Source organism: Nerophis lumbriciformis, linkage group LG12 (assembly GCF_033978685.3).
Source record: "Nerophis lumbriciformis linkage group LG12, RoL_Nlum_v2.1, whole genome shotgun sequence".
NCBI classification, from domain to species: domain Eukaryota; kingdom Metazoa; phylum Chordata; class Actinopteri; order Syngnathiformes; family Syngnathidae; genus Nerophis; species Nerophis lumbriciformis.
The window spans coordinates 18,903,146-18,917,864 of NC_084559.2; the positions used below are offsets into that span (position 1 = coordinate 18,903,146).

General features: G+C 40.8%; 1 protein-coding gene across 2 annotated transcripts in view; it reads left to right on the top strand.

Annotated features, from left to right (window-relative positions):
* slc4a5a (solute carrier family 4 member 5a) overlaps window positions 1-12,752 on the top strand; it is a 151,586-nt gene extending 138,834 nt beyond the window's left edge. For both annotated transcript variants that reach the window (XM_061986024.2, XM_061986025.2), the window contains 3 exons: window positions 2,812-2,979; window positions 3,056-3,114; window positions 12,218-12,752. In XM_061986024.2, coding sequence (XP_061842008.1) covers window positions 2,812-2,979; window positions 3,056-3,114; window positions 12,218-12,383 — 393 coding nt within the window. In that variant the 3' untranslated portion in view covers window positions 12,384-12,752. The remainder of the gene's footprint in view (window positions 1-2,811; window positions 2,980-3,055; window positions 3,115-12,217) is intronic.
* The last annotated feature ends 1,967 nt before the right edge of the window (window positions 12,753-14,719 follow it).

Below are 14,719 nucleotides of genomic sequence, written 5' to 3' on the forward strand. Positions count from 1 at the left end.
ATGCTTCCTGCTGCTGACCTGCTCTATGGAGATGGAGATTTCAAGTTCCAACAGGACTTGGCGCCTGCACACAGCGCAAAATCTACCCGTGCCTGGTTTACGGACCATGGTATTTCTGTTCTAAATTGGCCCGCCAACTCCCCTGACCTTAGCCCCATAGAAAATCTGTGGGGTATTGTGAAAAGGAAGATGCAGAATGCCAGACCCAAAAACGCAGAAGAGTTGAAGGCCACTATCAGAGCAACCTGGGCTCTCATAACACCTGAGCAGTGCCGGAAACTCATCGACTCCATGCCACGCCGCATTAACGCAGTAATTGAGGCAAAAGGAGCTCCAACCAAGTATTGAGTATTGTACATGCTCATATTTTTCATTTTCATACTTTTCAGTTGGCCAACATTTCTAAAAATCCCTTTTTTGTATTAGCCTTAAGTAATATTCTAATTTTGTGACACACGGAATTTTGGATTTTCATTTGTTGCCACTTCAAATCATCAAAATTAAATGAAATAAACATTTGAAGGCATCAGTCTGTGTGCAATGAATAAATATAATGTACAAGTTACACCTTTTGAATGCAATTACTGAAATAAATCAAGTTTTTCAAAATATTCTAATTTACTGGCTTTTACCTGTATTAGGGTTGTACGGTATACCGGTACTGGTATACTACTAATGAATCAAAAAAGGTACTATACTCTGTTTGAAAAGTACCGGTTCCCGGGCATGACGGCGTGTCGTCACGTCATGACATTGCTGGTTTTGCAAACAGAGGAGCATGTTCGGCAGTGCGCACACGGAGTACTTACAAGCAGACAAAGTGTGTAGACAGAAAAGGGAGAACGGACGCATTTTGGTCTAAAAACTAAAGATAAAGGTGAAGATTTGTGAATTGAGGTTCCACTGTACTATTCCTCCAAGCAACAATAGATTTGTGAATTGAGGTTTCACTGTATGTTTACTCCAAGCAACAATAGATTTGTGAATTGAGGTTCCACTGTGTTTCCTCCAAGCAACAATAGATTTGTGAATTGAGGTTCCACTGTATGTTTCCTCCAAGCAACAATAGATTTGTGAATTGAGGTTCCACTGTACTATTCCTCCAGGCAACAATATATTTGTGAATTGAGGTTCCACTGTACTATTCCTCCAGGCAACAATAGATTTGTGAATTGAGGTTCCACTGTATGTTTCCTCCAAGCAACAATAGATTTGTGAATTGAGGTTCCACTGTGTGTTTCCTCCAAGCAACAATAGATTTGTGAATTGAGGTTCCACTGTACTATTCCTCCAGGCAACAATATATTTGTGAATTGAGGTTCCACTGTACTATTCCTCCAGGCAACAATAGATTTGTGAATTGAGGTTCCACTGTATGTTTCCTCCAAGCAACAATAGATTTGTGAATTGAGGTTCCACTGTACTATTCCTCCAGGCAACAATAGATTTGTGAATTGAGGTTCCACTGTACTATTCCTCCAAGCAACAATAGATTTGTGAATTGATGTTCCACTGTACTATTCCTCCAAGCAACAATAGATTTGTGAATTGAGGTTCCATTGTACTATTCCTCCAAGCAACAATATATTTGTGAATTGAGGTTCCACTGTACAATTCCTCCAAGCAAAAATACATTTGTGAATTGAGGTTCCAATGTACTATTCCTCCAAGCAACAATTGATTAGTGAATTGAGGTTCCACTGTGCGTTTCCTCCAAGCAACAATAGATTTGTGAATTGAGGTTCCACTGAACTATTACTCCAAGCATCAATAGATTTGTGAATTGATGTTACACTGTACGGTTCCTCCAAGCAACAATATATTTGTGAATTGAGGTTCCACTGTACTATTCCTCCAGGCAACAATAGATTTGTGAATTGAGGTTCCACTGTACTATTCCTCCAAGCAACAATAGATTTGTGAATTGAGGTTCCACTGTACAATTCCTCCAAGCAAAAATACATTTGTGAATTGAGGTTCCAATGTACTATTCCTCCAAGCAACAATAGATTAGTGAATTGAGGTTCCACTGTGCGTTTCCTCCAAGCAACAATAGATTTGTGAATTGAGGTTCCATTGTACTATTCCTCCAAGCAACAATATATTTGTGAATTGAGGTTCCACTGTACAATTCCTCCAAGCAAAAATACATTTGTGAATTGAGGTTCCAATGTACTATTCCTCCAAGCAACAATAGATTAGTGAATTGAGGTTCCACTGTACGATTCCTCCAAGCAAAAATAGATTTGTGAATTGAGGTTCCACTGTACGATTCCTCCAAGCAACAATAGATTTGTGAATTGAGGTTCCACTGTACGATTCCTCCAAGCAAAAATAGATTTGTGAATTGAGGTTCAACTGTACGATTCCTCCAAGCAACAATAGATTTGTGAATTGAGGTTCCACTGTATGTTTCCTCCAAGCAACAATAAATTTGTGAATTTAAGTTCTACTGTATGTTTCCTCCAAGCAACAATAGATTTGTGAATTGAGGTTCCACTGTATGTTTCCTCCAAGCAACAATAGGTTTGTGAATTGAGGTCCCACTGTACGATTCCTCCAAGCAACAATAGATTTGTGAATTGAGGTTCCACTGTACGATTCCTCCAAGCAAAAATAGATTTGTGAATTGAGGTTCCACTGTACGATTCCTCCAAGCAACAATAGATTTGTGAACTGAGGTTCCACTGTACGATTCCTGCAAGCGACAATAGATTTGTGAATTGAGGTTCCACTGTACGATTCCTCCAAGCAACAATATATTTGAGTAAAAACAGCAGATGAAAGTTTCTTTTTTGTCTTAAACTTTAGATTCTTGGTCTGATGGTCGTGCGTAAAATGCTGGACATGGTCTTCTCCCAGCATGACCTGGCTTGGGTGGACGACCTGCTGCCTGAGAAAGAGAAGAAGAAGAAGGAAGATGACAAGAAGAGCGTGAAAGACAAGAAAAAGCCCAAACTGGAGGCCATTGAGGATGAGGTGAGTTAAACAGACCTTTGCTGCCATCTGCTGGCCTTAACTCATTGTTCATTGATTTACTGTGCGTCTGTTGCAGGATAAATACAACCCTTACTCCAACCATTCACCAAGTTCTGATTCAGACTTGGATCGCAGGTACTGTGTCCTCAAATTGCACATCCCCTACAAAGATCTGGTCCACCCTGAAGTTGAACAGTCTGAGTGGGGGGCATACTGCCAGCCCTCCGCCACACAACATGCCCTTTAACACACACAATGTACACACTACATGTCAACACAAGTGACACAATATTAGGTGTGCTTCTTGTATATGTATTTAGAGTACTTTCTAAGTACTGGACATAGCATGGATGTTTCAGTAGAACCTCTAAAGTATTACACAGCTGTTCTTATTCTTATTCCTATTAAAACTTGGAAACAACTAGTTCTAGAATCATACATCTTTACAGTACATGCAGTGGTTTTAGAAACTGTCAGAGTACAACAGTACCTCAACTTAACAGCTTAATTGGTTTCCTGACAGAGCTCTTATCTCCAAACACTTGTATCTCAAATCACCGTCTCCCATTAAAATTAATTGAAATAAATGTAATTGGTGCTTGCCCCTTCCCAAAACTCCGCAATTTTAAAGAAATTTTGGTAACACTTTAGTATGGGGAAGACATATTCACCATTAATTAGTTGCTTATTTACATGTAAATTAGTAACATATTGGCTCTTAATTAGTCATTATTAAGTACTTATTAATGCCTTATTCTGCATGGCCTTATTATACAACCAGTAAGCCATTAACGAAGAGTCTTCCCTCAATAACCTCAGAATTATTGCTTATTAGTAACCCTAACCCTAACCCTTATATGTCCAAATAACTCTAAATTAAGTCTTTGTCACTTTAATAAGCAACTAATTAATGGTGAATATGTTCCCCATACTCAAGTGTTACCGAAAGTTTATATAATGAATCTTGTATGAAAAAATAATACAATAAATTGCACTAAAAATAACTACAGTAGTTTTATAGAGTAATGTAAAAATAATGTACATTTACTTTGGAGAGTGGACTTCTATGGTCTCTCCTTCCAGTGTCTTCTCTTTCAGCAGCTTTTTCATATTTTTATGGATAAATGTCTGCCGTTTAGATGTTATTTTAACCTCCTTGGCTAGGACGGATGGTACGAAAGAGGAGTGAGGGAAGCCATCTATATCAAGGTTGAAAAACCATCCCTGAACAGAGGAGGTGGTCTGCGACAGCACCTGTCTCCCACATACAACACTGTCCTTTCAACCATTCCTGACTCTGCAATTTAGCCTCCAACAAATAGCAGGAGTTAGAAAGATTCTGGTCACAGAAGATGACCAGAATGCCATTTGTGCAGTTTGTTTACAACTGAATGTAATGCTAACGTGGGGGTATCCGACTATTTTGGATTAGTAGTAGTCGATCCACAGTGATGGTTCTGACACACAATAACCAGGGGAAATAACACTTCAACGACTGTCGTTAGCTTTGACAGTTAGGATTGCTCGTTTGCATCAAAACAGTTGTTTTTCTCACTACGATCGGGCGAAACCATCCTTGCCCAGACACACCCTCCTGGTGTTGGAGTATAAATGTTATGGGTTTTGGCACCAACCGCTGGACTTGATCTGAACAATCCAAGTCTATGACCATGAACTTATGAAGTCTATTCGGATGAGCAGCAAAACGTCTTCCAAGACAAACCAAACAGTGCAGTTGTGAACAATTGAAAGCCCTGAGATGACCTTAGTTCATAGGTTCCCAACTATCAAAGAGCCACTATTAGAGATGTGACATTCCTGAACGAGTCGGCCTTTTGATTGGCTCTTACCAGTGAACGATGAGAACCGATTCACAGTTGTAGTTCGATCGTATAAGAGCCATCCTTTATACAAATTGCCCACGCTGCCTTCTCAGAATCAGAATCAAGGTTTATTGGCTTTGTTTACTGAAGGAGTAATGACAATACCGAGTAAGAGTCGTCTCAGAAGGCTCTATTCACGCCAAAGCTGTCATGCAGGCAGTTAACTTTGAAGAGATGAGTTTAATAAGCACCTAAAATTACTGGAGCCTTAGCCGCTGTATTTGGAATTCTAAAGAGGCTAACACTTTAGTATGGGGAACATATTCACCATGAATTAGTTTCTTATTAACATGCAAATTAGTAACATATTGGCTCTTAATTAGTCATTATTAAGTATGCCTTATCCTGCATGGCCTTATTATACATCCAGTAAGCCATTAACTAAGAGTCTTCCCTCAATAACCGCAGAATTATTGCTTATTAGTACTAAGTAAGGAAGTTGTTGTATATGATTCTCCCTTTAATACCACTTAAAATATGGTCTGTTCTTACATAACAAAACACAAAACTACAATAACCCTAACCCTAACCCTTAAGTCTTTGTTACTTACAATATGTTCCCCTAGTGTCCAAATAACTCTAAATTAAGTATTTGTTAAATGATAAATGATAAATGGGTTGTACTTGTATAGCGCTTTTCTACCTTCAAGGTACTCAAAGCGCTTTGACACTACTTCCACATTTACCCATTCACACACACATTCACACACTGATGGAGGGAGCTGCCATGCAAGGCGCTAACCAGCACCCATCAGGAGCAAGGGTGAAGTGTCTTGCTCAGGACACAACGGACATGACGAGGTTGGTACTAGGTGGGGATTGAACCAGTGACCCTCGGGTTGCGCACGGCCACTCTCCCACTGCGCCACGCCGTCCCCCATACATACATATGTTCCCCATACTAAGTGTTACCCTAAATAGTTATTAGCAACTAGAAAATACAACAAAATGAAGAAAATTAAAAGGAAATGTAGCATTAGGATGCACTTTTACGCAATCCGTAAAATGAATGACTAGCCATGTAAAACGGCCCTAGTGACATCACTGTCAGAGAATGGGGAAATTAAATCATCTTGTGCAGTGTTTACAATGAAAACAAAAGCCAAATTAGATTATTATCAAAATAATTATCGTCAATAGTGTCTATATTGGTGTCATGTATTCATTTTTGATTTATTGACCAAACTTGTATCTTACTACTGCCACGAGTGATTGTTTCCTTGATGAAAACAAGTTACTTAAAGAAATATGTTAACACTTTAGTATGGGGAACATATTCTCAGAAACAAATACTTAATTTAGAGTTATTTGGACACAAGGGGAACATATAAGGGTTAGGGTTAGGGTTACTAATAAGCAATAATTATGAGGTTATTAAGGGAAGACTCTGTTAATGGCTTACTGGTTGTATAATAAGGCCATGCAGAAAAAGGTATTAGTAAGTACTTAATAATGACTAATCAAGAGCCAATATGTTACTAGTTTGCATGTTAATAAGCAACTAATTAACGCTGAATATGTTCCCCATACTAAAGTGTTACCAAATTGACATAAATATGAGAACGAGCCAGTCTTTTGAACGTCTTTCAAGAGCCATGAATCCCACCTCTAACCATTATCCATTCTTCACAGACACTCACTCCATTTAGTTCCGTTGAACAATATTTGTGAGATACTTAGTTTGCCGCAATGTTTGACCGAGACGGCATAAGAACGTACACTCTTAGAAATAAAAGTGCTAAGTAGAACCATATAAGGTTCTTCGGCTCGTTCTCATAGGAGAACCCTTTTTGGCTCCATGTAGAACCTTTTTATAAAGGTTCCACCTGGAACCCTTTTGGAGGGTTCTACCTAGAACCCAACATGAAGGGTTATACCTAGAACTGTGTGTGTAAGGTTCCACCCAGAACCCCCCATGAGAGGTCCTACAAAGAACCCACGCAGGGAGTTCCACTAAGAACCCTTTCATGTTTCAAGGGTTTCATCTAGAACCCACACAGGGAGTTCCACTAAGAACCCTTTCGCATTTCAAGGGTTTCATCTAGAACCCACGCAGGGAGTTCCACTAAGAACCCTTTCGTATTTCAAGGGTTTCATCTATGACCCACACAGGGAGTTCCACTAAGAACCCTTTCGTATTTCAAGGGTTTCATCTAGAACCCACACAGGGAGTTCCACTAAGAACCCTTTCGTATTTCAAGGGTTTCATCTAGAACCCACGCAGGGAGTTCCACTAAAAACCCTTTCTTTGGGAAAGGGTTTTTCAGAAGCCACTGGTTCCAGTTACAACCTCAGCCCTTGTAGAAGAACCCTTTTGGAACCCTTATTTCTAAGAGTGTACAGGAAAACTTTTGACAGGACTTTTCTTCCGAAACCGGATGCTACGAAAAATGGGGCATGTTAAAAAAAAAACTGGAGGCACCACGGTATTGCCTTGTATTTTGTAGATTCTAATACTTCTTTAGTATACTATATTACAGTACATTGCTGGTATTGTTCAAGACACACATTTTATTTGGCTTCACCTCTATTTTATTTCCTGCTGGTGAAATGTAAAGAAGGAACACTTCCAATTGAAGAAATACTTGCAACCATTAAGACTACCCAGCGTCCTCTCCATGCACTTTAAGGCAATGCAGATCTTTGTCATACATCTGGCTGTGTAACGCTTGCTACTTCTTTTCCTGTTCTGAACGTTTCACAGACTGCTTCCTTTTGAACACTTTGTCATTTGTCCATGCTGTGTACGACTCTGTTGTGAACCATTCAAATAGAACAAGAATGGTTATCGCTTTGGTTGTTTCTTTTTTCATCCAAGTCCCGACAGATCGGCTACGCTTGCACTTCTGAAGTGTTTTTATGCTTTAATGTTCTTCCAAAAATTACACTTTGATGTTTTTTGTTCCTTGTATGCAAATGAACCCCCCTGTCTGCATTGCTTTGAAAGAGGCATGGTTTGGAAAACAAGCTAAAGTGTATTTTGGTCTTAAGATGCATGTCAGTGTTTCCCCACACGTTCCCGCAACAAATCACTTTGGACAACCACAAATACTTTATATTTGATGCAACCTGCTGGGTGTTCGTAACGCCGCTTCTTAGCACAACTAATACACACCTGGTCTGCCAGAGAATAAGAAGACCTAGCAGGAGGAATGAGTGAGATCCCTGGTCTTGGTCCAATCAAACATCTTGAGATGAACTAAGGCAAAGTCCACGGAAACGCAGATAAGAAGAAAAAAAAAGCTAATTTTGGTAACACTTTAGTATGGGGAACATATTCAGCATTATTAGTTACTTATTAACATGCAAATTAGTGACATATTGGTCTACTACATTACTTTATTTTAATGTTATCATTATGGTGGTACTTAATGAATACTTAGGTCTACTACACTACTGTATCTTAATGTTGTCAATATGGTGGTACTTAATGAATACTTAGGTCTACTACACTACTGTATTTTAATGTTGTCATTATGGAGGTACTTAATGAATACTTAGGTCTACTACACTACTGTATTCAATGTTGTCATTATGGTGGTACTTAATGAATACTTAGGTCTACTACACTACTGTATTTAATGTTGTCATTATGGTGGTACTTAATGAATGCTTAGGTCTACTACACTACTGTATTTAATGTTGTCATTATGGTGGTACTTGATGAATACTTTGGTCTACTACACTACTGTATTTGATGTTGTCATTATGGTGGTACTTAATGAATACTTAGGTCTACCACACTACTGTATTTAATGTTGTCCTTATGGTGGTACTTAATGAATACTTAGGTCTACTACACAACTGTATTTTAATGTTGTCATTATGGTGGTACTAAATGAATACTTAGGTCTACTACACTACTGTATTGTAATGTTGTCATTATGGTGGTACTTAATGAATGTAGGTCTACTACACTACTGTATTTTAATATTGGTCATTATGGTGGCACTTAATGAATACTTAGGTCTACTACACTACTTTATTTTAATGTTCTCTTTATGGTGGTGCTTAATGAATACTTAGGTCTACTACACGACTGTATTTTAATGTTGTCATTATGGTGGTACTTAATGAATACTTAGGTCTACTACACTACTGTATTTTAATGTTGTCATTATGGTGGTACTTAATGAATACTTGGGTCTACTACACTACTGTATTTTAATATTGGTCATTATGGTGGTACTTAATGAATACTTCGGTCTAATACACTACTTTATTTTAATGTTGTCATTATGGTGGTACTTAATGAATGTAGGTCTACTGCACTACTGTATTTTAATATTGGTCATTATGGTGGTACTTAATGAATACTTAGGTCTACTACACTACTGTATTTTATAATATTGGTCATTATGGTGGTACTTGGAGAGCTCAAGGTTGTACTTGGTGAACAAAGTTTGAGAACCACTGTACTTAAATTCATATTATATCAAGTTAACACTGTTGGCAACAGTAAACTATATATTGTACATATTTTGTTCATATACTTATCGTCTTACTGTACAAGTTTACAAATACTGACCGCAGCATTATTCGTTCAAATATTTAAAAAGGAAGCTATTTTATTGTGTTCATTTTCTACTCAGTTTATTCCTATTTCTAGTGCACTCCTGCAGTGAAGTACACATGGAAGTACACAGTACAGTAAAACAATAACTTCATCACTGGTGTTAAATACAGGTGGTCACGGAGAAGCTTGACCTGATTCAACACTTGGCTCACACTGTAAACGTAACACATGAAGGACGTGCAGTGAAGTGAATTATATTTATATAGCGTTTTTCTCTAGTGACTCATAGCGCTTTACATACTGAAAGCCATGATCTAAAGCAGTGTGGGTGGCACTGGGATCAGGGGGGTAAAGTGTCTTGCTCAAGGACACAACAGCAGAGACTAGAATGAGGGGGGGGGGGGGGTCGAACCTGGAACCCTCAAGTTGCTGGCACGGCCGCTCTACCAACTGAGCCACGCCGCCCCAACAACAAGAAACTTCTCATCTCCCACATTTTTGCTTTGCAGTGTTTCAAACCTTATTTTAGCTTCCCCTGAGTCAACATATGTCACACTCAGATACTTACAAGTCAATAATGAGACCACTACACTTTCATAGGAGCAGAATGTTTAACATGTGCGAGGACACCATCTTCATCCTTAATGATGGTCGCGACAGTCGAGCAGTTGAAACTAAGAGTGTTGCTAAAGTTTCTCCTCTCTGAGCTTTTTTTTTACTATGCTCATTTTCACATCGACGGTGATGGCTGCCTTTTCTTTGGCGCACTGCCGCCAGAAGATTGAGGGGCATACTATCATGTGTACAAACCCTGTTTCCATATGAGTTGGGAAATTATGTTAGATGTAAATATAAACGGAATACAATGATTTGCAAATCATTTTCAACCCATATTCAGTTGAATATGCTACAAAGACAACATATTTGATGTTCAAACTGATAAACATTTTTTTTTTGTTGCAAATAATCATTAACTTTAGAATTTGATGCCAGCAACACGTGCCAAAGAAGTTGGGAAAGGTGGCAATAAATACTGATAAAGTTGAGGAATGCTCATCAAACACTTATTTGGAACATCCCACAGGTGAACAGGCAAATTGGGAACAGGTGGGTGCCATGATTGGGTATAAAAGTAGATTCCATGAAATGCTCAGTCATTCACAAACAAGGATGGGGCGAGGGTCACCACTTTGTCAACAAATGCGTGAGCAAATTGTTGAACAGTTTAAGAAAAACCTTTCTCAACCAGCTATTGCAAGGAATTTAGGGATTTCACCATCTACGGTCTGTAATATCATCAAAGGGTTCAGAGAATTTGGAGAAATGCACGTAAGCAGCTAAGCCCGTGACCTTCGATCCCTCAGGCTGTACTGCATCAGCAAGCGACATCAGTGTGTAAAGGATATCACCACATGGGCTCAGGAACACTTCAGAAACCCACTGTCAGTAACTACTGTTGGTCGTTACATCTCTAAGTGCAAGTTAAAACTCTCCTATGCAAGGCGAAAACCGTTTATCAACAACACCCAGAAACACCGTCAGCTTCGCTGGGCCTAAGCTCATCTAAGATGGACTGATACAAAGTGGAAAAGTGTTCTGTGGTCTGACGAGTCCACATTTCAAATTGTTTTTGGAAACTGTGGACGTCGTGTCCTCCGGACCAAAGAGGAAAAGAACCATCCGGATTGTTATAGGCGCAAAGTTGAAAAGCCAGCATCTGTGATGGTATGGGGGTGTATTAGTGCCCAAGACATGGGTAACTTACACATCTGTGAAGGCGCCATTAATGCTGAAAGGTACATACAGGTTTTGGAGCAACATATGTTGCCATCCAAGCAACGTTACCATGGACGCCCCTGCTTATTTCAGCAAGACAATGCCAAGCCACGTGTTACATCAACCTGGCTTCATAGTAAAAGAGTGCGGGTACTAGACTGGCCTGCCTGTAGTCCAGACCTGTCTCCCATTGAAAATGTGTGGCGCATTATGAAGCCTAAAATACCACAACGGAGACCCCCGGACTGTTGAACAACTTAAGCTGTACATCAAGCAAGAAAGGGAAAGAATTCCACCTGAGAAGCTTGAAAAATGTGTCTCCTCAGTTCCCAAACATTTACTGAGTGTTGTTAAAAGGAAAGGCCATGTAACACAGTGGTGAACATGCCCTTTCCCAACTACTTTGGCACGTGTTGCAGCCATGAAATTATAAGTTAATTATTATTTGCAAAAAAAAAAAAAAGTTTGAGTTTGAACATCAAATATCTTGTCTTTGTAGTGCACTCAATTGAATATGGGTTGAAAAGGATTTGCAAATCATTGTATTCAGTTTATATTTACATCTAACACAATTTCCCAACTCATATGGAAAAGGGGTTTGTACATTCCTGTAACTTTCTGTTTGTAAAATATACCTTTATTAGTATTTCTTTAATATAATAACATTTTATGATTACGGTTCGGGTTCGGTGAATGCGCATATAAAACTGGTGGGGTTCGGTACCTCCAACAAGGTTAAGAACCACTGTTTTAAAGGAATGACAAAACATCCAAATGTCAGGCCAAAAACCTGCGTTTGTGTGGACGTAACCTAAACCAGAGAACCATTAGTGACCTTCGAACTCACCAATATTTTGTTGATGATTTCGCATACACACAAAATAAAACAAACCTTGAAGTCAAAAGAGTAGAAGTCCACAGTGATAACGTTCCCTCCCTCCATCCCGTCATGGCCTAACGCCACACCACCACGCCGGTCATTCCCCCTCCTCTGGCCGCCACCCTCACCCACTTCCTGTCTCTGCCTGAGTGTGAAAGGTAACTGGAGATTGCCCTTCCTCAGCATCACGCTTCACCTGAAGATCTCCTGCCCGTCATCTCCGGCCATGCCCATGGGGCGCGGGGCGGCCTGCCCCGTCCCGCAGGTCAAGATAGAAATGGAATCGGACTACGACTCGGACATGGACCACCACCGGCCGCGCGACATGAGCGGCGAGACGACGTTGTGAAGTGGACGCTCCGCGCTAACACGCCTTTACTCGCCACACCACTATTGTATTTACATATTGACAAACATGATTCCTTTCATATATAACGGTTATTTGTTATTATCATTGTGTATGATGACAGGATGATTAGCCCCATTTAAAAGTATATATTTGACTTAAATGTTGTAATAAGTGGAATGTGTTATGTCCTGTGCTCTGACCTGTCCTCCCAACCGCCCAATCAAATGCTCCATTTTGGGACCTGGAACAAAAAGAAACAACCAAAAGGTTTTACTGAGCAGGTTGTAGTTTTATCACAAAAACTGTATGAGAAAAGTATGTCCTAAAACTGTGTTTATAGTATTAATATGAAATTAAAACATATATATTTAAAAACATGGCGTCTGTCGTATTTTGAAGGGTCTTCAGAGCTCGCACAGAACCGTTTAATTCTACTCCAAAAACCAGTTTCATCTTGCAGAAAAGTCAGTTTAAAAATGTGAAATACGTTTTACATGTTTGCTGGGTTGGCAGACCGGGGTGGTGGTTCCTCTCTTTAAGAAGGGGAACCGGAGGGTGTGTTCTAACTATCGTGGGATCACACTCCTCAGCCTTCCCGGTAAGGTCTATTCAGGTGCACTGGAGAGGAGGCTACGCCGGATAGTCGAACCTCGGATTCAGGAGGAACAATGTGGTTTTCGTCCTGGTCGTGGAACTGTGGACCAGCTCTATACTCTCGACAGGGTCCTTGAGGGTGCATGGGAGTTTGCCCAACCAGTCTACATGTGCTTTGTGGACTTGGAGAAGGCATTCGACCGTGTACCCTGGGAAGTCCTGTGGGGAGTGCTCAGAGAGTATGGGGTATCGGACTGTCTGATTGTGGCGGTCCGCTCCCTGTATGATCAGTGTCAGAGCTTGGTCCGCATTGCCGGCAGTAAGTCGGACACAATTCCAGTGAGGGTTGGACTCCGCCAAGGCTGCCCTTTGTCACCGATTCTGTTCATAACTTTTATGGACAGAATTTCTAGGCGCAGTCAAGGCGTTGAGGGGATCCGGTTTGGTGGCTGCAGGATTAGGTCTCTGCTTTTTGCAGATGATGTGGTCCTGATGGCTTCATCTGGCCAGGATCTTCAGCTCTCACTGGATCGGTTCGCAGCTGAGTGTGAAGCGACTGGGATGATAATCAGCACCTCCAAGTCCGAGTCCATGGTTCTCGCCCGGAAAAGGGTGAAGTGCCATCTCCGGGTTGGGGAGGAGATCTTGCCCCAAGTGGAGGAGTTCAAGTACCTCGGAGTCTTGTTCACGAGTGAAGGAAGAGTGGATCGTGAGATCGACAGGCGGATCGGTGCGGCGTCTTCAGTAATGCGGACGCTGTATCTATCCGTTGTGGTGAAGAAGGAGCTGAGCCAGAAGGCAAAGCTCTCAATTTACCGGTCGATCTACGTTCCCATCCTCACCTATGGTCATGAGCTTTGGGTTATGACCGAAAGGACGAGATCACGGGTACAAGCGGCCGAAATGAGTTTCCTCCGCCGGGTGGCGGGGCTCTCCCTTAGAGATAGGGTGAGAAGCTCTGTCATCCGGGGGGAGCTCAAAGTAAAGCCGCTGCTCCTCCACATCGAGAGGAGCCAGATGAGGTGGTTCGGGCATCTGGTCAGGATGCCACCCGAGCGCCTCCCTAGGGAGGTGTTTAGGGCACGTCATACCGGTAGGAGGCCACGGGGAAGACCCAGGACACGTTGGGAAGACTATGTCTCCCGGCTGGCCTGGGAGCGCCTCGGGATCCCCCGGGAGGAGCTGGACGAAGTGGCTGGGGAGAGGGAAGTCTGGGCTTCCCTGCTTAGGCTGCTGCCCCCGCGACCCGACCTCGGATAAGCGGAAGAAGATGGATGGATGGATGGATGGATGTTTGCTGGGAGAAAAAGTAACGAGTATTTCCTGTTAAGTAAAACTGGAGATTGACAAAACTAAAAAAAACAATGACTAAATGCTTTTTTAGACCAGGGCTGTCAAACATGTTTTCCTTGCATTGCATTTAAGTCCGTCCTAAAAAGGCCACTTTTAACAGTGAATATACAGTATGAATATAAATGTATGAGGATTCGCCTCGTGATATGCATTTAATTATTATATTTTTTCACGTACACTGCAAAAAAAATATATATCTAGATTTTACAGTAAAAAAAATGGCATCTCAGCTGCAAAAAATTGACCATAAAAGGTAATGTTTTGTTTTTTTACAGCATATTACTGCAAATAGAAAAACGGTACCGCAGTTTTAAAAATAAAACAAAAATAGGCGACTGAGCTGCCAGTGTTTTTAGACTTTATTATTCCAAAAAAAGTCTGTTTTTCAG